Source organism: Jaculus jaculus, chromosome 1 (genome assembly GCF_020740685.1).
Source record: "Jaculus jaculus isolate mJacJac1 chromosome 1, mJacJac1.mat.Y.cur, whole genome shotgun sequence".
NCBI lineage: Eukaryota > Metazoa > Chordata > Mammalia > Rodentia > Dipodidae > Jaculus > Jaculus jaculus.
The window spans coordinates 314,478,372-314,502,979 of NC_059102.1; the positions used below are offsets into that span (position 1 = coordinate 314,478,372).

The following is a 24,608-nucleotide window of genomic DNA, read 5'->3' on the forward strand; positions in this document are numbered from 1 at the left end:
CCAGCACTTGGGAGGCAGAGGTCGGAGAATTGCCATGAGTTTAAGGCCACCCTGAGACTACATTTTGAATTCCAGGTCAACCTGAGCTGCAATGAAACCCTACCTTGAGGGGAAAAAAATGTACGAAACGAATATGATTTAAAAAAATGGGGAGAGGATATTTTGAATTAAGACTGTATAGTAATTCAAAGTGAGGCATGAGTATAACCACAAGCCAGGTCTGGTGGAACACACCTTTAATTCTAGCACTCAGGAGGCAGAGGTAGGAAGATCAGGACTGCTGTGAATTCAAGGACAGCCTGAGACTACATGATGAATTTCAGGTCAGCAAGGGTTAGAGCAAGAAGGGGAAAAAAATCATTGCGAGGTCAACCAAGTTACTAACACAGAAGACTGAGTGGATCAAAGTTCTCTTCTTCAGCTCCCTCTAGAACCGATTTATTTTGGGTTCCTGGGTGGGTGGGCTGCCTGATAGGACAGACTTAGACTTCTTTACTTGGAATAACTACTCAGTCAAGACCTCCATAAAAATTCATGCTGAAAAGGTTTGGCTCACTCCTTGATATGCCGGCCAAGTAAAAATAGTACAAAAACCTCAATATAGGTTGACTAGAAAATTATTCTCATGCTCTTCAGGTCTCTTGCATTAAACACAGAGTACTTAGTGTATTCATTTATAATTCTGTCAGCTCTAAATTTTGAAAATAGACTAGCCAATAAATGCTGCTAACAAAAAATAATCCTCATTAGTACAATACATTCTCATCACACAATACCCCCGGTTCCTCAATAAACTGAGACTTTGTGAGCAAATTATTCAACAAATTTTCAGAGCATTCTTAGAGTGTGCAAAAGCAGAATGCACATGTTCTTTCACATTGAGGAACCAATGCTAAATGTCTGGCTAACAGATCAACATGTAATTAATTGAATTATGTTTTGAGATTACAAAGTGAGTCAGTGGCATATAATATATGTGACTGTCAACATTCAGGGGCTTGTTATTCATTGAGCCTAAGACAAAAAGAAAAACAGCCTCTTCTGGTTCCTAAATACAAGTAAGGAAGACAGATGATACATAGATAGATAGATGACAGATAGACAGACAGATAATAGATATAGATAGATGATAGAGCTATATATATACATAGACATAGACAGACAGAAATAGATAAATGATTGATAGAGATATATATTGATAGATGATAGAATTAAAAGGGCCCTATCTCTTACTTACCTGCCCCTGTTCCAGATTAAGTCCTCTGGAATAACTCAGAATGATCCTCCCATTTTCCGCATGCTAACCTGTATTTCCTAAAAGATTGCTCCAGGTCTGCTTTCAGTTTTCTCTTCACTATACTGAATCATTTCAATCTTAAACCCATTGCCCCACCTATAACACGGTTTCTTGATGGTGTTGATATTTTTGTCTAGGGTTCTAGGGATTAAACCCAAGGCCTCATGCATGCTAGGCAAATGCTCTACCACAAGCTACATCCCTAGCCCTCTATAACATGGGTTCTAGACACCCTCCTGATCCTATGCTCCTCTGGATTTCCACATATTTGGGGTGCTACTTCATAAATACAACTTAGATTTAGTTAATATATTTAACAACGATGGCATCCAATTGATCTGTTTAAAGAACTAATTAGTTTTTACTTTTTCTCATGTCAAAAAAAGTTCACAAGAGCCGGGTGTGGTGGTGCATATCTTTAATCCCAGCACTCAGGAGGCAGAGGCGGTGATTTCGAGGCCACCCTGAGACTCCATAGTGAATTCCAGGTCAGCCTGTGTGAGAGTGAAATTCTACCTTGAGAAACCAAAAATAAAATAAAATAAAGTTCATAGGGCTAGAGAGATGGTTATAGCACATGCTTGCAAGCCTGATGGCCAAACTTCAAAATCCCCAGTGCCCATGTAAAGCCAGATACACAAAATAGTGCAAGCATCTGGAGTTTGTTTGCAATGGCAAGTGGCCCTGCCGTGCCCATGCTCTCTTCCTTTCTCTCCCTCTCTCTTTTTTCTCTTTCTCTCTGATTACAAATAATAAATAAAGTTTAATTTTTTTCACAAAACATACTTTCAATATCCTAACATTGTATAAGGTGACTTCAAGTATTTTCTATTGTTACTTTCCTTTGAAAAGTTGGGAATACATCAGAGGCTCTGTACCTCTTACACATGCCTCTGTTGCCTGTTCACATTTCCTGCAGGCCCAGCAGTGTGGACAGGGTGCCCTAAATGGCCCCACTCTGGGTACTAAATGATGGGCTTGGTGCTGGACATCTGCTGCTACTGTTCATCTTTCAAGGGCAGGAGCTAATCCCATGACCTTTCCCAACCACAAGCTGCCATTATATGGTCAAAACGTTATTAAGTAAAATAAAAATGTGGCTAAAACTAAAAAAAAAAAAAGAGAAAGAAAAGTTGGGAATATTACAGAACAATTTCAACCTCCAATCTTAATGAGTATTTAAAGGAAAATTTAAAGTATCCTTCTAGTTTTTAAATAACCCTTTTGCATCCTTCTTAACATTCTCACTCTTCTGTTCTGTGTAAAGTATACTCTTTGCTTACTGGTTGTATAACTTTTTAGCTGAAAATACCACAGATTAGTTTTGGATTTTTGTCACTATCATTCTTATCCTTGAATAAAACATCCCATGTACCAAAAGGTGAGAAAAACTAAATACTCAGCTTTTATGACAATACCTTTCCAATCTTGTTTCATCTAATCTGTACTCACCATTTGCCTACAGAATATTTTAAAACAGTTCCAAGTATCATATTGCTTCCTTTTTTGCTAAAATACATGCTATATGCCTCATTCTACCATAAGCATTGTGTTCACCTCTTTTAGTCCTCAAAATAATGTAACATGGATTGGAGAGATTGCTCAGTGGTCATGGCACTTGCCTACAAAGACAAAGGAGCCAGGTTCAATTCCTCAGTAGCCATGTAAATCCAGATGCACAGGTGATGCATGCATCTGGAGTTCATTTGCAGTGGCTAGAAGCCCTGGTGCACCCATCCTCTCAATCACTGTCTCTCACAAATAAATAAGGCATTTAAAAAAGTAACATGTTAATCAAGCCCAATTCTGTACTTTTATGGTCTCTATCCTCATACAACACTCATTTTCCTACTCCTTGTCTGAACTATGACCCACATCAGTACAAACCAAGAATAAAATGGAGTCCTTTTCTATGTCTTCCCCCCGCCACAAGGACTGCTACTCTCACAACTCAGAACCCACATCCCTATGGGGAATACCAGCAATCCAACTGAAAAGGGTCCTCAGTGGAATAGGGTTAGGGAAGAAGGAAATAATGGTACCAACACATGATATGTCCAAAGTATACACTTAATAATTAAAAAAAAAGGAGAATAGAGTCTTATTCTAAAGCTTGGATTTTCTACTCTCACTAGATAACATTTTTTTTTTTTGTTGCAGGCTTTTACAATATTGCTATCTGAGATTACAGTCCTATTTATGTAATAGTAGAGCAAATTCACAAATAAATGGGTCAGTCACTGACATTCTGGTTAATAAATTCTGGTAGAAGGCCCAGAAAGCCAAGCGCCACATGTTCTCTCTCATATGTGGATCCTAGCTACAGATGATTGGCCTTCTGCGTGAGAAGGAAAATACTTGGTAGCAGAGGCCAGTAAGTTAAAAAGGAGACATAAAGGGAAGAGAAAGGAAGGGAGGAGGATACTTAATAGGTTGATATTGTATATATGTAAGTACAATGATTGTAACGGGGAGGTAATATGATGGAGAATGGAATTTCAAAGGGGAAAGTGTGGGGGTGGAGAGGGAGGGAATTACCATGGGATATTTTTTTATAATCATGGAAAATGTTAATTAAAATTTAAAAATTAAAATAAATAAATAAATTCTGGTAGAGAGATCAGAGAGCAGTCTGATAAGTACCTATGCATAACTCTCTGGATTTTAAAAATAATTTGGAGGTTGGAGAGACTGTTTAGTGGTTAAGTGCTTGCCTGCAAAGTCAAGGGCCCCAGAACCCATGTAAGCCAGATGTACAAGGTGGCTCGTGCGTCTGGAGTTTGTTTGCAGTGGCAAGAGGACCTCGCATGCCCATTTTCTCTCACTATTTGCTTCGTTCTCTCTCAAATAAGTAAATTTTAAAAAATACTTTGGAGGGCTGGAGAGATGATTTAGCAGTTAAGTGCTTGCCTATGAAGCCTAAGGACCCCAGTTTGAGGCTCGACTCCCCATGACCCATGTTAGCCAGATGCACAAAGGGCCGCACACGTCTGGAGTTTATTTTCAGTGGCTGGAGGCCCAGGTGCACCCATTCTCTCTCTATATATATATATCTGCCTTTCTCTCTGTGTCTGTTGCTCTCAAATAAATAAAAATGAACAAAAAAATTTTTAAAAAATACTTTGGAAGGTAAGGATGGAGTAGCAATACTTACAACCAGTAACATCCATTTATCTTAGAGAAAAATATAGGCTTTGCTTGACCATAAGTTTAGATTGATTATTTAACTTTGATTTTGACTGAATTTTAGGACCTTAATGTTTAATTACTATTGAGCATATTACAAGAGATATGTTTAATCACACTGAAAACAAGTAAGAGTTTAGCTAGCATGTGCTATAACTGGCTTTCAGGAGTGACAAATCTTAGGAAACTATGTGATTTACAAGTTACAAGAAATCCCTACAGCATATTAGAAAATATAAAGGTTTACAAAGATGGGAAAGTTATAAATAACCATTAAGAAACAGAATTTCTAAGAGTAGAAAGTCATCTTGATGCAATACTTAAACCCTTCAAAAAAGTCAAGAGAGAGCTAAGCATAAAACCTACCTGAAAAGTAGACAAACTCTTATCTAGGGAGTTACTAAAAGATTTCAATCAGGAAATACAAAAGAATCTATCTATATGGGCTGTGGGATGGCTTAGCAGTTAAGGCATTTGCCTGCAAAGTCCAAGGACCCAGGTTCGATTCCCCAGGGCACACATTAGCAAGATGCACAAAGGGGCGCACATGTCTGGAGGCCCTGGCGTACCCATTCTCTCTCTCTCTCTCTACCCCCTTTCTCTGTCAAATAAATAAAAAATATTTTTTAAAAAAGAATCTATAAAATATCAGCGGTGGTGGAGTTAGGAAGCTTGAGGAACAACATAAAAGGGTTCTCAAGACGAGCACAGAAGAGTATGCACCCATCACTTTTCATCAGAATCTGTTGCACCAAAGACTGGATGTGTAATTTTAACACACTGATTTTATGCGATAAAACAAAGTTTTGAAGAAACAAAAAAGGCAAGCAAACAAAACAAAAGGCATTTTTGTTTGTTTAGGTTCTTTAAAATCAGACACGACAAAAGGACTAAGTTTCAAACTTACATCTGAACCCATACTTCTTGTACTGCCTTGCAGGACAGGTTTATTCACAGAAAGTTTTCCATTCACTGGGCTGTTCACTACAGGGGCTGGTACCACATTCACCACATGATTAGGCAGCTGTGTGGCTCCTCCAGCAACAGCAAGGACTGGCTGAGCAGAAGGCAAAACTCCAGGGACCTGAAGCTGTACCACAGTAGGCTGAGAGAGCAAAACAGTCTGACCTGCATTAGAAAAATGAAAAGAAATTAAAGGATGCATAACTCTTGTGGTGAGATAACAGTCTGACATTCAGGTCTCTTCTGCAGACATAAAGGGTAGATCAACCTGAGAAATTTCTCACCATCAAATAAACCATTACTGACAGCAACACACACTCATGGTGACTGTGATGCTGTGGTTTTCGGGGGGTATTTTTTACCTTTTTTTGTTTATGGTTTTGGTGGGGTTTTTTTGTTTTGTTTGGTTTGGTTTGGTTTGGTTTGGCTTGGTTTTGGTTTTTCTCAAGGTAGGGTCTCACGCCAGCCCAGGCTGACCTGGCTCTGTAGTTTGAGCCTGGCTTCCAACTCACAGTGATCCTACTTCTTTGCCTCCAGAGTGTTGGGATTAGAGGCAAGTGCCACCACATGGGGACTGATATAATGGGTTTTTTTGTTTGTTTGTTTGGTTGGTTGGTTGTTGTTTTTTTTTTTTTTTTTTGGTTTGGTTTGGTTTGGTTTTGGTTTTGGTTTTTCGAGGTAGGGTCTCACCCTAGCTCAGGCTGACCTGGAATTCACTATGGAGTCTAAGGGTGGCCTTGAAATCACTGAGATCCTCCTACCTCTGCCTCCCAAGTATTGGGATTAAAGGCATGTACCACCACCCAGTGTTTTTTGTTTTGTCTTGTTTGTTTTTTTGCTTTTGTCTTTGCTGCAAAGACTTTTATTTCACTTGGTCCAAGGCTTGGGAGGGGCTCTGGGCGTTACAAAGCTGCCTAGCAGCTGGAGAGGCTGGGCAGAGTAGGTCCGGAGGATGGTTGAGGCACAGCAAGAGTCCCTGGAAGGCTGTGAAGGATCTAGTAGTGCTTCATGGCGAGCTGCTCCAAGAAATAATCGCTCAAAGTTGGCTGAGGACTTGACAGTCTGCGCAGATTGGTCAGGTGGACGCCCATCCTCTTGATGAGCTTGCCTTCCTCACCCAAGAACTGGCGCTCCAGGAAGTCACAGAGATGGGGGTCTGTGCTGGTAGAGCCCAGAGCATGAACAGCCAAAACAGACTGGTTCCGGTTCTTCTTCAGTGCCAAGGTGGTTTCCATGGCCTCCTGGGTTTCCCCACTTATCTTGAGAAGGCTTCTGCACATCCTGAAAGAGCGCCTGGCTGCCCCGCTGCACAGCCACATCGTCTGGGTGGAAACAGTGGCCCAGAGCTAGGGAGGTGTAGGAGGCCAGCAGGTGCAAGCTGACCAGGAGGTTGAAGGCAGCCTCCACCTCGGCGAAATAATTCTGACAAATCTGGGAGGTCATGGCTGGTGCAGCAATGAGTTGGAAGGTTCTGGCCGGTCCTGGAAGGCACAGATGGTGAGGAAATGATCCTGGAGGTGGTGACTGGGAAGACTAGAAGGCAGTTGGAAATTAAAAAAAAAAAGACCCCAGGTCTAAACACTGGAAGCAAGACACAGACACAGGGGTCCTCAGAACATTCCACTTTTTTCTTCCTTTTTTTTTTTTTTTGAGGTAGGGTCTCACTCTATCCCAGGCTGAAGTAGAATTCACTATATAGTCTCAGGCTGATCTTGAAATCATGGCAGTCCTCCTACCTCAGTCTCCCAAGTGCTGGTGTACACCATCACACTCGGCTTTGATGTAGTGTTTTGTTTTGTTTTGTTTCCTAATCCCTCTGCTCACATACCAGTCCATTTCTATGCAATGAAACCCTGCATAAATTCTCAGGACAGGGGCATAACAACAAACCTCTTTCTCACCCTCATAAGCTAAACCTCACAGTCCATAGTTCTTAACATATTCAGGTCTTTTTAACTCTGACCAGAATAGTCCATCAAGCTCTACCCACAGCACTGCAAGGCATCTCTTAAGCTGTGGTTTCAAATCCTTCAACATTCCTCTTGAAAATTAGCTCCAAAAAGCCAAAGTCACAGAGCCAGGTGTCTAGCAGCAATCCCACTCCTCGGTACCACCTTACTGTTGTAGTCAGGTTCACATTGCTGGCAAAAATCACCTGACCAAGAGCAGCTTTTGGGGGAAAAAGAAGAGGGGGGAGTATTTTGGCTTACAGACTCAAGGGGAAGCTCCATGATGGTAGGGGGAAACGATGGAATGAGCAGAGGGTAGACATTACACCCTGGCCAATATGAGGTGGACCATAGCAACAGGAGAATGTGCCCTAATGTAGTGTTTTTAATGGGATCAACTAAATTCATCCCTTTGGAGTTTTCATTAATAAGTTATTTCCAAAAAGTCATAGTAACAACATGCCTTTAGTACCAGCAGATGGAAAGCTGGAATAGGAGGAACAATCAAACCCAGAAGTATAAAGCCAGCCTGGGCAACAGAACAAGACTCAGCTAAAAAATAAAAATTAAGCCAGGTGTGGTGGCTCACACCTTTATTTCAGCACTTGGGAGGCAATGGTAGGTGGAGCGCTATGAATTTGAGACCAGCCTTGGACCTACACAGTGAGTTCCAGGTCAGTTTAGGCTAGAGCACGATCCTACCTCAAAAAAAGAAAAAAAAAAAAAACAAAACACAAAACAAAAATTTAAATTTAAAAGGCAGAATCGGTGGCATAGGCCTACAATCCCAGGTGTCATCTGGAGCTGGGGCAGGAGGGCCTGAACAACCTAATGAGCCTTTGCCTCAAAAGAAAGAGCTGAAGAGGCAGCTCAGTGATAGAGTGCTTGCCTAACATGAAGGCAGCCCTGGATTTAATCCCCAGCCTCAAGCAAAAATAAAGTAAAAAGTAAAAATCAGGGCTAAGGAGGACTCTATTGTTAAAGGTGCTTGCTTGCAAAACCTGCAGGTCTGGATTCAATTCCCTAGTACCCACAAAAAGCCAGATGCACAATGTGGTGCTTGTGCCTGGAGTTTGTTTGCAGTGTCATGAGGCCCTAGTGTGCCCATTCTCTTGCTCTTCTCTTACTCTCTCTCAACTAAATAAGCATATATTAAAAAAAAAGAAAAAGAAAAAGAAAAAACTACCAGAGATCTGAATAAGCTAGGCAGGGGTTCATAAACAGGACTTACAAATACATACACAAATGTAAGAATGTCAAAATTTCAATAATCGAAGAACAAGAGACAACAAGTAACAAACAAAACCATTTGAGATGAATTTTTAATAAATTAAGCATGGTGGCAAATGTCTATCATCTCAGTACTCAAGGTAGAGGCAGAAACTTAAAGTTATCTTTGGCTACTTAATTAGTCCAAGGTCATTCTTGGCTACATGAGACTGTTTCTTCCCCCCCCCCCCGAGCCCCCCCAACAAAAGTGCTTGAAATGAATTTTTAGCTAGCAAGCATAGTAAGTATAAACTTCCAATTTAAAATGGTATGATACCAAGTTTTTCAAATGACCCTGATGAAACAATGGACTTCAACTCTGTTTTTCTTGATATTTATTATTTTCAACATACACTCATCTGAGAATATCATTACCCTAAGGGAAACTTACACAACATAACTGATCTATTAAAAATTTTACTCATTCAAAAAAAATTTTTTACATGCCTACATTTTCTTTCAGGTCTGGCCACTTTTTGAAGGTGTTAAAAAGATTGCTTAATATCTGCAGTAGCTTGGTACTATCTAGCCATATAAAGGTACTATAGTAACAGGGAACTAAAATTCCATATAAGTTTATAATTCTTCTTTAAGAAAAAAAGGCATTGTGCTTTTGGGAAGCTTAATATGACTTGTAAAACTCAACTTAGAATTTCAAAGTCATGAGAAGCTAAAAATCAGATTACACTTCAGAACACCTATTTGTTGAGAACAACTATTTTTTTTTCCTTCTCTTTGGCTGTTTATTTATTTGCAAGCAGAGAGAGACAGAAGAAGAGGAAGAGAGAATGGGTGCACCAAGGCCTCTAGCATCTGCAAATAAACTCCAGATCCATGTGCCTCTTTGTGCATCTGGCTTTATGTGGGTACTGTAGAATTGAACCTGGGTCATTAGGCTTTGCAGGCAAGTGCCTTAACTGCTAAGCCATCTCTCCAGCCCTTAGTTATTTTGATATGTAGTTCACTACATATTTCACTACGTAGCTCAAACTGGTCTGGAACTTAATATGTAGCCTAGGATAACCTCAAACTCACAATTCTCTCTAGCCTCACTCAGCCTGAGTGTGGGCATTACAGGCACACACCACCATTATTGTCAAAAAGAAAAATCAAATACCAGCCACCTAAGTTGGTCATGGTTCTATTGGTTTCTATGGACTGAGAAAATATGTAATGAGAAAAGGCTATTAAAATTTAGTTCTAGGTCAGGCGTGGTGGCGCACACCTTTAATCCCAGCACTCGGAGGCAGAGGTAGGAGGATCGCAATGAGTCCAAGGCCACCCTGAGACTACAGAGTTAATTCTAGGTCAGCCTGGCAAAGTGAGACCCTACCTTGAAACACCAAAAAAAAAAAAAAAAAATTTAGTTCTAGTGTCCTCCAGCCTCTGAAAAAAGAGCTAGGCATTGACCCAGCCTCTGGGACTCCCAGCCTCCAGCTCTCTTTCTAGAAGGATCTCCCAGAAGTGCCTTCTCAGACCTCCATAGCCATCTACTAGAACCTCAAAGCAGGAGGCCAGGTGCAGCGGATTCCTTGCCCAGAGCCCTGGCTTCCTGGTTGTGGCCTCTGGGCTATCCCTCTTCCACCGGGCCACTGTCACCCTCTCCTGTCTCCAGCGCCTGCAGGAACCATACATACCTGCGGGTGTAGAGTTCTGAGCCCCACCACTGCACAACCCCTCATTGGTCTCTTCTTCCTCAGCCTGACTGGGAGGTGGCTTTAACTCTCTAGCCTAGTGTCCCTGTCCCTCCCATGGAATCCTCATGGATTCTGGAGGCTTCAGAGGCAGCTGCAGCTGTGCGGGATAATTGCTAATCAAGATGAGCATCTCAGGGAGCCAGACTCTCCTGGTGTGGAGCACAAAGACCCCGTGAAAGCAGATGGGCCACAGGGCCAGGCCAGCCCACCAAACCCATCGCCTATGTGAAGGCTACGCACATTGAAGCCCCAGCATCTGCAGAGCCAGAGGCAGCCCCAGCCTCACAAAGACCAGGAAGACGCCACACCAGAAGACACCATGGAGTAAGCCACCCAGGGGAGAGAGGACAGAGAGAAGTGGCCTGAGCAGGACCAGGAAAGGGAGGCAGAGGACAGAGAGAAGGAGCCAGAGAAGGAGCCACCACCACCAGCAGGCAGCCTTGCAGCAGCCACCAGAAATCTCACAGGAGCACTTTATGGAAATGGTGCAGGTGGACAACAACAAGAAGTGGACCCGTACGCTGACTTTGAAGATGGGCTCCCCATATTCCCCCTTTCTGAAATAACAGCAGCGCCAGTGGGGAGTATCCAGGAGCTGCCCCAGCCCTCTGGCCACTGGTCCTTCATGGGACATCAGGCAGCCACCCTGTACCCCTGTACCACCTTCACCCCTTTGTCTGGCACTGCCCTGCACTTCAGGCAGACTTCCTTTGGCACCCATGTGTTTGGGATCCCAGAGTGCTTCACTCACATTGGTATCTGATCTGTTGAACTCAGTACCAACCCATCCCCAGATGTATAACCACCAAACATTTGTCAAAAGAAGACACAATGGAGCTGGGCGTGATGGCGCATACCTTTAATCCCAGCACTCAGGAGGCAGAGGTAGGAGGATCACTATGAGCTCGAGGCCACCTTGAGACTACATAGTGAATACCAGGACAGCCTGAGCTAGAATGAGACCCTATACATAGTGAATACTAGGACAGCCTGAGCTAGAGTGAGACCCTATCTCAAAACAACAACAAAAAACAAAAAAGACACATTGGAAAACAAGAACAGTGACATTCAAGGAGATACAGCTAACAGAATATCCAGCACAGCTTTTTCTAAGACCATAGTTAATATCCTCAGATAGGAATGGGATGATGGTATACCCTTGACACATGTGCTATATGTAGAGCCAATCCCAGATGTTCCGAAGGAAACCAGGGCTGGAGGAAGAGAAAAATGATATGGGTTGTTTGAGTCACAGACTGGACAGGACTGAGGGACAACCAGTATACTAGGGGGCAGAGGATGAGCAGAGACAGCCCCACAACATGGAGGTGAGAGCAAGGTGCAAAGGAATACCAGGTCCTCATCCCATCTACGGAGGGACAGTCTTGAGCCATACGTTGGAACGCTGCACCTGGGGAACCCTGAAGTGTCGTTAGACTAGTCTGGCAGCATCATCATTCGAGGGAACAGTGAGGGAGCATCCTCAAGGCTGAGGGGAGAAAACACTGGATCTAGAATTCAGTAACTAGTCAGGAATGTTCAGAGTGAGGAAGGAGACGGGCAGGCCTCATGACAGGGCCTGACAGAAAAGAAGCAACCGGGATCCCAAACAGATGGGAGTGTGCTTCTGAGCTTCCAGGGAGGGGGCTTGGAAGGAGGAGAGGCTTCCTGGTCTGGGGGTCCTGAGGCTGCAGATCCAAGCCCAGGGTCAGATGCTGGCAGGAGCCCTGCATGCTAGAGGGTGTCATGTGTTGGGAAGAGAGCCAGGGTGCCAGAGAGTTGCTCTTACAACAGCCTAGGGGACACATCCTATGATTTTTATCACCTTCCAAAGGCTCCACCACCTAGCAGAACTACACTGGGGACTCGGTTTCCAACATGTGGGTTTTGGGGGGTACATTCAAGCCACAGAACTGTTCAGGCTGGACTGAGAGGAGCTGTGAGCAGTTGGAAGCCAGATTATGCTCCTCAGTCAGGAATTTAAACTCAGGAAGAGGTCTAGGTGTCAGAAGAGCCAGTAAGCAAGGAAATAAGTAAACTGCCATTACTCTGTATAAATGACTGGCTGAAGGATGAATGATATGGAATTAAAAGCCACAGACACTGATAAAGACTCAGGTGGGAAGTGCAGAAGGGGTCAAAGGGTGGTCAGGCTCTTGTCCAGCCACAGGGGTGGCATAGATGCCAGGCAGCAGTGACACATTTAAAAAAAATTTTAAACAATAACTTTTAAGCTGGGTGTGGTGGCACACACCTTTAATCCCAGTACTCGGGAGGCTAAGGTAGGAGGATCACAATGAGTTCAAGGCCAGCCTGAGACTACATAGTAATTCCAGGTCAGCCTGGGCTACAGGGAGACCCTACCTTGGGGGAAAAAAATAGTTCTAGGCTGAGTGTGGTGGCACATACCTTTAATCCCAGCACTTGGGAGGCAGAGGTATGTGGATCACCACGAGTTTGAGGCCTCCCTGAGACTACATAGTGAATTCTAGGTCAGCCTGGGCTAGAGTGAGACCCTACCTCAAAAAAAAAAAAAAAAGAAAGAAAGAAAGAATTTAGTTCTGTCAGCCTGGGTTCAATTTCCCAGCACACAAATAAAACCAGATAGATGCAAAGTGGTACATGAATCTGGAGTTCACAGACCCTGGTGCAGGTGTGCGTGTGCGTGTGCGCGCGCGCGCACACACACACACACACACACACAAATAAATAAAATTAGGGAGAGGGGATATAAGATGGGACTATGACCAACATGCAATATGTCCATACAGTAAAGTTTATAATTAATTTTTCAAAAAAAAGAAGCAGAGCAAAGCCTCTGTGAATGGGATCAGCACCTTATAAAACAGGTGTGAGGAAGCTACCGGCCCCTTCCGCCCTTCCTCCTGCATCACGTTAGGACACGGGGCTCATACACACCGGAAGCTGCTCTGCAGGCCAGACCCTAAACCTGCTGCTTGGTACCTTGACCTAAGACCCCATCTCAGGAGTTAATCTTGGGTTCCTCCCAAAACTATGACAAATAAATCTCTATGACTTATATTTTAAAAAGAATTTAGTTATGAGTTACCCAATAAAATTATTTTTAAAGTAATTTAGTTATGATTTTTTAATATGTTATTTATTCATTTGCAATCAAAAGCAATAGAAAAGAGACAGACAAACAGAGAAAATAGGTGCACCAGTGCCTCCAGCCACTGCAAATGGACTACAGATACATGTGCCATTTGTGCATCTGGCTTTACGTGGATACAAGGGGAATTGAACTCGGGTTGTTAGGCTTTGCAGGCAGATACCTTAACCACTGAGCCATCTCTCCATCCCTACTTACAACTTAATATGGATTTGTGCAAAGTGTAATTTGTGTGACTCAATCTCAAAATAAAACATATAAAAGGGCTTGGGATACAGCTCAATGGTATAGCAACTGCCTAGCACACACAAGACTCTAAATTCAATATCAGGTATCAAAAAAGAACACAGAATCCAAATCTGCACTGTCCACGGGCTCACCATCACCTCTACCAGCCGAGAGGACTGCATCATGGAGAGGACGCAGGATCACCAAGGCACAGTCTGCACACCGCATGTGGCTCGAGTCCTACCAGGCCACTGCTGCTCCCTTTTGTCCCCCACTTCCCCCCGCCCCGTGCTGCCACAGGAAGCCCTTCAATCCCAGCATGCCCAGCTGTCCTCACACTACCTGCATCTAAAACAAGAATCCTCTAACTATCGCCGCCACACTTGGGCTCAAAACAGAATGGGGGAAACAACTAATTTTTCGTTACAATATTTTTTTTTTAAGAAAGAGTTCATAGGGACTTGATAAATACTGACCGCAAACTACAATGCAAAGGACTGTTTGTGACCTTAGCAGCTGAACAGTTACTACTGTTCCTAGTGTGGAAACAAACAAAACAGAACAGACCAAAGGGCTGTTTATCCATTTCAGCATGCTCAAAATCCTCTTCGGTATTACATGCAAATCCCCTTAATGGAAGGCAGCTGGATTCCAAGCTGGATACTCTGACTCACTGATTTTGGTGGTCAGTTCTTTCTTTTCAACTTTCTTCAAACTATGTATCAAACATTTGTTGAATGCTTACTTTGTCTAAAATAGCATACCTGTGTAACTTTGGGTAGAGATTTCTTTGTGCCTAGTGATCTCATCTCTAAAATGAAAATATTGGCACCTATCTGTGAAGAGATATAAGGATTAAATAACATAATGTACTTAGGCCCTTACAAGAGTGTCTGGCACAAAAGTAAGATCTTAAAATACCATTTATTATTAAAACCTTTTCTTCAATAATATCTTCCAGGGCTGGGAAGATGGCTTAGCAGTTAAGTGCTTGCCTGTGAAGCCTAAGGACCCCGTTTGAGGCTCGGTTCCCCAAGACCCACGTAAACCAGATGCACAAGGTGGCGCATGCATCTGGAGCTTGTTTGCAGTGGCTACAGGCCCTGGCATGCCCATTCTCTCTCTATCTGCCTCTTTCTCTCTCTGTCGCTCTCAAATAAATAAACACAAAAATTTAAAAAGAAATAATAATAGCTTCCATAAGAGCACTGCATGTATTATTAATTCGTTAGCTCTCACACTGTTATTTAACTGTATAAATTTAAACCCCCAGCTAAAGAAAAGCTATTTCATTTCATAATTTTTATTTTTAAAAACTATTTATTTATTTCAGATATAGATGGAATTGGCACACCAGAGCCTCCAGCCACTGTAAACAAACTCCAGATGCATGCACCACTTTGAACATCTGGTTTTATGTGAGTGCTGGGAAACTGGATCCAGACCATCAAGCTCTGCAAGCAAGTGCCCTTAAGCATTGAGCCATCTCTCCAGGACACACTTCATAATTTTCAGAAGCATTATAATAACTAATTACCAAGACTCAGTCAGCTACAACACCTGGTTTTGTCTTCTGGCTTCCTTTCTGACTAAATGTTGTTCTATCTTTAGTCTCTAGTTCAGTAATTTGCACCATCATTTACAGAGCCCAAGACAGAAATGTACAAAAAACCCAAAAGACTTTCCTCTCTACCCTTCATGATGCTCCCAAATCAACTGATTACTAAATGCTATGATGCTATGCTTCCCCTGCCACCCCCTAGTGGGGATGTGTGTGTGTGTGTGTGTGTGTGTGTGTGTGTGTGTGTGTGTTTCTACAGTGTTTGTATGGATGTGAACATTCCATGGCATATACATGGAAGTAAGAGGACAACCTTGGGGTGTCAGTACTCACCTCCATCTTGAGACAAGCCCTCTCCCTTTCTTGTTTTGTGTTTCTTTGGTTGGTTGGTTTGGTTTGGTTGATTTGGAGTCTTCTGCATTTGTCTGCTATTACTGTAGGTGTGTTTGGGATTACAAATGTGAGCACTACCTGTGTCCAGCTTTAAGCTTCATGTGGGTTCTAGAGATCCAAACTACAGTTTGGCATAGCCAATGCTTTTAACCACTGAGCTATTTCCCCAGCCTTGATGCTGTGCTTTTTAACACTACTTCCTACCCTGGTTCTGCATTTTCACTGATATTCCAGGCTTTCATCATCCCTTGCCTGCACTACTGATGACATATTTAAATTTATTTATTTATTTATTTGCAAGTAGAGAGAGAAAGTGAGATCGGGGGAAGGAGACAGACAGAGAAAATGGGTGTGCCAGGACCTCTAGCCATTGCAAATGAACTCCAGAAGCAAGTGCCACTTTGTACATCTATCTGGCTTATATGGGTATTGGGGAATCGAACCTGAGCCCTTAGCCTTTAAAGGCAAGCACCTTAACTACTAAGCCATCTCTCCAGCCCCCCATAACATATTTACAGGATAATAAGACTTAGAAGCAAAAATAGGCAAAACAGTGTGAACCAAGAAACTAGGAAAAACAAGACAATTCAAGGGACTATACGGGGTAAGTTGAATAGAAGGAGTTTATGGAAATGAATGATGTTATAATATAAAGTTAGAAAACTAAACTGGAGCTACATCATGAAGAGTTTTAACCTCCACACTAGGAAATTTGAACTTAATCCTATAGGAATTATGTCTTCTTTATAATTGTAAAATATTAATACTGACATTAACTATAAAATAGTGTGCCTATATTTTCTTCTTCTCATTCCATTATCAAACAAATGAAAGAATACATTAACTATAAGCTATAACAATATCATCTCTCCAGATTATACCATAAGAACAATTTTATTAGCATAAGCTCACAAGAAAAATCAGTATAGTCTTCAGATCATGGGAAATCATTGAAGCTCAGTGATTTTAATTTCTGGAACTGATAAAACTGCTCAGAAAACAGTAACTTGTCCTCTCGCTATAGGTAAAGATCTCCTACCACTCAAATATTACCAACAGTCCAAGAGAAAACTCTTAAGGATATCTACTCCTTTATACAAGGTCACATTAATGTCCGACTTTTACTTTTTATAGATGTTTTAAATAGCTGTGGAAACTATGAGGTTCTTTATGAATTAAAATTCTTGCCAGGCGTGGTGGTGCATACCTTTTATCCCAGTACTTGGGAGGCAGAGGTAGGAGGATTGCTATGAGTTCAAGGCCACCCTGAGACTATGTAGTGAATTTCAGGTCAGCCTAGGCTACAGCGAGATGCTACCTCAAGAGACCAAGAAAAAAAAAATCTTAGCCTTCTGGGCTGGAGAGATGGCTTAGCGGTTAAGACACATGCCTGCAAAGCCTAAGGACCCCAGTTCGATTCTCCAGGTCCCACGTTAGCCAGATGCACATGGTGGCGCATGCATCTAAAGTTTGTTTGCAGTGGCTAGAGGCCCTGGAATGCCCATTCTCACTCTCACAGTCTCTCTCTCTCTCTCTCTCTGTCTCAAATAAATAAATAAATAAAGTAAAATATTTTAAAAAAATCTTAGCCTTTGGAAAGACACAAATTCTTTTGAGATTCTATTGAAAGTTTTAGAAACAAACCCTACAAGCCCATATGTGAATGGCTACTAAATCTTGCACTTCAGAAATTCAAGAACCCTTAACACCACTTATAAATCACAAAAAATGTCAATTCTACAGGTTTGCTATTTTTCCTACAAAAACAAAAAAATCAGTTTTGATCCTGAATTTAGAAGGTAGGCATCTCAAGGTATTTTTGTTTTGATTTGTTTTGTCCTTTCAGTAGCAATTTATTGATAAGATTTTTTTACTGGTACATCCATTCTTCTGCTTAGTTCTTTTTATCAGTGTCCTACAGGTCAAGATCCAATTTATGACTCTGCCTTCTTTTAAAACATGCTTCGAGGAAACGAGCTGACTATAACCATAAATATAGCCATACAGGCAAAAGTTACATTAGTGTTTATTTATAACACATTAATTGTTTTGTGGTTTTTGAAATAAAATTATTGGATTTTGATTTTTTAAAATAATTTTTTAATTTGCTTATTTGAGAGAGAGAAAGAAGCAGATAGAGATAGAAAGAGACTGGGCATGTCAGGGCCTTCAGCGACCACAAATGAACTTCAGATGCATGTGCTACCTTGTGCATCTGGCTTATGTGAGTACTGGAGAATTGAACTAGGGTCCTTAGGCTTTGCAAGCAAGAACCTTAACCACTAAGCCATTTCGCCAGCCCAGTTTTTTTGGGGGGTGTTCAAACTTTGCTGGGATTAAAGGCATGTGCCACCACACCCAGCTTATTTATAACACATTAACACCTAGTTCTAACTGGTGTGTCAGTCAGTTAAATCCAGAGAAAAGAATGTTACACATTTCCTCATATCAGTGCAAATACAATGATGACTAAGCCATCCAGAGATATCTCCAGGAACAAATTACCCCCTATCTGAGGAGTACCAAATCTTCGAATCTGAACTTCTGATAGTGACAGAAACTTCTTGTAGAGGCACAAGTATGGGAGGCCATCTAGTGGACAAAATGCAGGAGCACACCAATTTTTAGCTACCTTTTCTAAAACTTAAATACCTTGTTTAATAAACTATGCACACTCCTCAAATATTAAGAGAGACATAGTCTATTGCTGAAACATATACTTGACTTGAAATGATCCCAATTATTTTAAATCCTGACACTTCTTTAAAAACAGGCGCCAGCCAGGTGTAGTGGTGCACACCTTTAATCCCAGCACTCGGGAGGCAGACACAGGAGGATCTCCATGAGCTCAAGGCCACCCTGAGACTACACAGTAAATTCCAGGTCGACCTGAGCTAGAATGAGACCCTACCTTAAAAAAAAAGGGGGGGGGGCCAGACCAACATATGATGTATCCATATAAAATATGTTTAATCACTTTAAAAAAAAAACAAGGGCCAGACATTGTGGCACATGCCTTTAATCCCAGCACCCAGGAGGCAGAAGTAAGAGGATGGCCCTAACCTCGAGGACAGCCTTGAGACTACCTAGTAAATTCCAGGTCAGCCTGGGCTACAGCAATGCTGCCTTGAACACCACCAGCCCCCTCAAAAAAAGAAACAAAAAGGTTCATAAAATAATCGCAGAATGAAATTGCACCAGGAAAGTTTCCCAAATCCTTTTGTTCTATTTTAATATTACACATATAAGGTTAGAGAGGCTGCTCAGTGGTTAAGGTACTTGCCTGCAAAGCCTAAGGACCTGTGTTCTATTCCCAAGTACCTACGTAAAGCCAGATGCATAGTATCTGGAGTTCATTTACAGTGGCTGGAGGCACTGGCGTGCCCATTATTTCTTTCTCTGTCTCTCTTCTATCTCCCTCTCCCTCCCCCTCTCCTTCTCTCTCTTTCTCTCTCTGCTTGCAAACAAATAAATACAATTATGTTTATTGGCAAAAGTACATTTGCCCATACGAACATAAATCTGGGACGTGATTACAGTGAGTAACTTGCCAATTTCTACCTAGTAACAATTGCTGCAAGCAGAGATAGTAATAAAAGCACTGTGTATCTGACTTCAGTAGTAAAAACTTTCCAAGAAGAGAGTGAAAATTTGGGTGACTTAATGTGGTGAAAACTAGAAAAAAAAAAAGCATGAACAGAGGTGAAAAGGATACAGTCAGACATGGTGAGGAGGTAGTAAATTGCATGTAATGGAAGGTGGTTAAAAAAATTCTGCAAAATTCATCGCATGCATACAAACAATAAAATTATACACATAAATATTTTGATTTTCCGAAGTTAAAGTTATAACACTTTTTAAAAAACATTAGACCTGATATCTAGTAAACCTCATACAAATGGGGTTTTATTTTCCCCTTTAATTAATAGCGCACTTAAATCTTTTTAAAAGCAGACAAAAGACACTTGCATATAATAAGTTCTGTGAACAAACTAATAGAATTTCTGTTTTGTGATATTATTTTGTCAACTAACATATTTCTTAAAAGAAACAATAACATTTAAAATCACTGTTTTTCTAATCTTTATAAAATAAAGATTAAAATAAAATTCATTCAAAAGGAACTAGCTTAAAATCTTTATTCATTCTGTGAAAAAAATTAAATGCAGGAGATCCATATAAGGATAGTCACTGTGCCTCAGAAGATAATAATATAAAATCTCTGAGTGAATATGAATTCCATGTCATAGTTTCCGTCTGATAAGACAAAATATTTATTACGTTTAAAGGCTGCAGAGACAGTTCACTGGACAAGAGGACTTGCTGCATAAGCATGAGGGCCTGGGTTGATCCCCACCGTTCTAGTAAAAAGCTGAGTTTAACTGTGCGTGCCTGCGACGCTGGCACAGAGGGGTCAGTGACAGGAGGATTGCTGTGGCTTAATGGTCAAACTAACTGAAAAGTGGGCTGGGCATGGTGGCGCATGCCTTTAATCCCAGCACTTGAGAGGCAGAGGTAGGAGGACTGCCATGAGTCAAGGCCACCCAAAGAATAAACAGTGAATTCCAGGTCAGCCTCAGCTACAGAGACCCTACCTTGAAAAACCAAAAAGGGGACGGAAGGGAAGGGAAGAGAAGGGAAAGAGAGGGGAGGGGGAGGGGAAGGAAAGGGGAAGGGAAGTGAGGGGAGGGAAGGGAAGAGAAAGGAACCTTTTAGGAAACAGATCTATTGTCCAAAATTAAACTGGATGATCCTATATACACATAAATAAAAAATTAAAATTTGGGCTGGAGAGATGGCTTAGCGGTTAAGCGCTTGCCTGTGAAGCCTAAGGACCCCGGTTCGAGGCTCGGTTCCCCAGGTCCCACGTTAGCCAGATGCACAAGGGGGCGCACGCATCTGGAGTTCGTTTGCAGAGGCTGGAGGCCCTGGCGTGCCCATTCTCTCTCTCTCCCTCTATCTGTCTTTCTCTCTGTGTCTGTCGCTCTCAAATAAATAAATAAAAAAATTTAAAAAAAAAAATTAAAATTTATGTGTTTCTCTGGTAACATTCGTGTAACATGTTTCAAGATCACTGCTAGGGTCTGGTATGGCTTAAGTGTGTCCCCAAGTATTAATGTGTTGTTGAAAACTTGGTACCCAGTGTAGTGTTGTTAGAGATGGTAAGACTATATAAGAGGTGGGACCAAAGAGATCACTACTAGTCCCTCCTCCAACCTGTCTTACCTGTTACCTGTCCCTGTCCTTAGTCTGCCACCCAGCAGTGGGATGCCAACAACCATCATATGACACAGTCAGAGAGAGCGTCACCAGAGCTAGCACTATGCTTTCTGGACTCTCTGCCTTCACAGCTATAAGCTAAAACTTTCCCATGTAAGCTCAAATCCTTGGAATTTAGTTATAATAATGAAAAGCAGATTAACACATTTCTTTTTTGTTAAGAGTAATTTAATATGCTCTGCCTCTTTCTCTGTCTCTCTGGTATCAAACAAATAATTTTAAAAAATAGGTAGGGCTGCATCTCTACAGTTGGCAAACAGAACTTTCTAAAAATAAATAGGGCTGGACATGGCCCAGTGGTTAGAGGTACCTGTTTGCAAAGTCTGGCAGTTCAATTCTCCAATTCTCCAATACCCACACAAAGGCAGATGCACAAAGAGGCACATATGTTTGGAGTTTGGTTGTAACTACAGGAGGCCCTGGTGTGCCTGTGCGTGCACACGCACGCGTTCCCTCTCCCTCTCCCTCTCCCTCTCCCTCTCTCTCTCTCTCTCTCTCTCTCTCTCTCTCTCTCTCTCACACACACACACACACACACACACACACACATTCCCTCTCTCTGTGTGCCTCTTTTTCTTGGTTTCCCTCTGTCTCAAATAAATGAAAAATGTTTTAATATTTCTAGGTAATTTAAAATAAAAGCAACTATTGTTTCTAAATAAAAATCATATCAAGCCAGGTGTGGTGGCACACGTCTTTAATACCAGCACTGGGAGTCAGAGCTAGGAGGATCACTGTGAGTTCGAGGCCACCCTGAGACTCCATAATGAATTCCAGGTCAACCTGAGCTAGAGTGAAACCCTACCTTGAAAAACCAAAAAAAAAAAAAAAAAATCATATCACCATTTTTGGGCTAGAGAGATGGCTCAACAGTTAAAGTGTTTGCCTGCAAAACCTAACAACCAAATTCAATTCCCCAGTACTCACATAAAGCCAGATGCATGGGGTGGTGCATGCATCTAGAGTTTGTTTACAGTGGCTAAGGGCCCTCCCTGGTCCACCCATTATCTCTGTGACTCTGTCTCTTTATCTGTCTCTCTCTGCTTACAAATAAATAAAAATATTTTTAAATCACATCACAATTTTTAATTTTTTTTTATTCTAGGGAGAAAGAGACAGAGGGAGAGAATTGAAACATCAGGGTCCCAGCTCTTGCATTCACACTCCAGATGCTTGTGCCACCTACTGGGCATGTGCAATCTTGAGCTTGCCTCACCTTGTTGTGTCTGGCTTATATGAGATCTGGAGAGGCAAATACAAGTCCTTAGGCTTCACAGGCAAATGCCTTTACTGCTAAGCCATCTCTCCAGCCCCCATACACCATTTTTGAATCTACAAATGAGATTCGTGTGAAAGAATAAGTTAAATAGCAAATTCTTACATACCAATGACTATTTATCCTGATGAATAGAATTCTAAAGTCTCAAGTTATTTTCAGCTCAAATATGGGAAAAAGGCAATGAAGATATTTCTTCATGGGTCACCTTATTTACCAGTTAGCTCCAGTTGCCCTAAATCTCTGTGGAGAATTAAAAGTTTTCTTCCAGTGTGTCTTAGGAACTGGATCATTAGCACAGAGTTTCCCTATTTTAATGTTTGGCAATTTCTTCTGATCAAACTCCCATTCCTGAAAAGTTTTTAGATTACTTATCTTTTAAATATCTGGAATTTTAGGGGCTGGAGAGATGGCATAGCAGTTAAAGCACTTGCCTACAAAGCCTAAGGACCAATGTTCAAATCCCCAGTACCCATATAAGACAGATGTACAAGGTGACACATGTGTCTGGAGTTTGTTTGCAGCTAGCTGGAGGCCTTGGCATGCCAATTCTCATTCTCTTTATCTGCCTCCTCCACTCTCTCTCCCTCCCTTTCTCTCTCTTAAATAAATAAATAAAATATTTAAAGAGTAAGAACAGTCTGGAATTTCAAAGCCATAACCTTCATTACTGCCATTCCCACTCCATCACCTGTTTGATGACATCTCCTAGAAATGGTGCCACCTTCCCTATTTGTCCCTGACCCTCTTATGTTAGTCAATTTACTCCAGCTCCTTGCTGAGTCCATTCACATACCATGAACTCACAGGTATCTTACTTCAATCCAGATGATCATAGAACTACTACTGAAGCTTTTCACCAATAAGGTTGAGATACAAAGCCCTTTTTCATTATTCAATTTTTCCTTTTTTTTTTTCCCATGTTTGTAAGCCTCTTGGAATTTGAGCTGCTTTTCTACTATATGGATGAGTGACCTTTTTCCCCATCTACAATTTTTCCCTTTAGTGTTTTAGGTGGATTTTCATTTCCAGTATTTCAAATTGTATTTCTTCATTATTTCTGTTTTCTTCCTTATATCTTGTATCAACCCCTTATTTTGTTGAATTCCTGTATTCTCTTGGGATTCCTTTAGGAATTTCCTTTCTTCTATATTCCTTTGATTTTTTTTCTTTGATTTCTTTGAGTATATATACTGATAATTATTCTTTTGAATTCTCTGTCTGGCATTTTATCTAATTCAGTCTTACTGGAGGTCACTACTATTGGATTTTATAATTTTTGGAGGAGTTATGATGCCTTGAATGTTTGTGTTTCTTATATTAGTGCATAGAGATTTTCACATCTCAGGTTATTTCACTGCTTGGATTTTCTGTTTATTAACTGTATTCTTAGACATATATATCAGAAGTTATATCTGTGACCCCAACACACCTATGACAATAGGAAGTGAAGCCAGGAGAATCCAAAGCTTGTAGACCAGATGTGTTGACAGCAGCAGGAGACATTGAAGATACCATCTGACCTCCACATGAATGCCATGGCATGCTCATATACCGACACACAGATAAATAACAATTGTTGAAAGGAAAGAAAAAGCATCAGGACAAAAACTACATAGCTATCATCGCTGTAACATCCTCAGAATACAACACATGCTCAGAAACAAGAACTGGAATTAAATTGTGTGATATGAGGCTTACTAAACATACAGTCTCAAGTTCACATAGGTACCTTTAGTGGGTGCAGGCTGTATACTGATAATTGGCTGCTGCTTTGCCAATGGCATAAGTGCTGGTAGTGTCTGAATAATGATGGTTTTTGCTGGAACACTGGAGTTTGTTTGAGTCTTAGGTGCTGCTGGAAGTAATAAAGGCTTCGGCTGGATTGAAGGCTTTAAATTCATCTGGATTTTCTTCTTAGGAGTCAATCCACTTTCTAAAGAAAAACCAAAACTTCCAATCAATCCAAAAGCAGCTAAGTAAGCCTTAAAAAACTGGTACCATTACACACTTTCCTTTACATATTATCTTGACTTCTGAGTGTCTTCAGCAAGTTTAAGCACAGCTATTCTGTAACTGAATGAACCAAAGAATACTTGAGCTGCCCTCATCCTTTTTGAGCAAGCTGTAGCTTTGGGAGTAGTAGGACACATGAGCTGGTAAAAGAACACAATAACAATAATCAAGCCTTGAGATGAATGAGGCAGTCAAGTGTTCTCACATTCAGTGTTCTTAACTAAAATACTGAGTCTCCCCTGAATATGATAGAATCTAAGACTATTTTATTTTTGGCTAATAAAGAAAGACCCTATCAAAAAAGATTATTTTTCTTTACCCTCTCCATATACATATGTACACACACACACAGACACAGGT

The 24,608-nt window shown here is 41.3% G+C and overlaps 1 protein-coding gene and 1 pseudogene across 1 annotated transcript in view; both read right to left on the reverse strand.

Moving 5' to 3' along the window:
* Nucleotides 1-24,608, reverse strand: part of Atf6 (activating transcription factor 6) — a 238,157-nt gene that overhangs the window by 176,412 nt on the left and 37,137 nt on the right. The window contains exons 6-7 of the mRNA XM_045151444.1: nt 23,965-24,168; nt 5,391-5,611 (exon numbers count right to left, since the gene is read on the reverse strand). Coding sequence (XP_045007379.1) covers nt 5,391-5,611; nt 23,965-24,168 — 425 coding nt within the window. The remainder of the gene's footprint in view (nt 1-5,390; nt 5,612-23,964; nt 24,169-24,608) is intronic.
* LOC105944382 lies at nt 6,442-6,889 on the reverse strand (annotated as a pseudogene).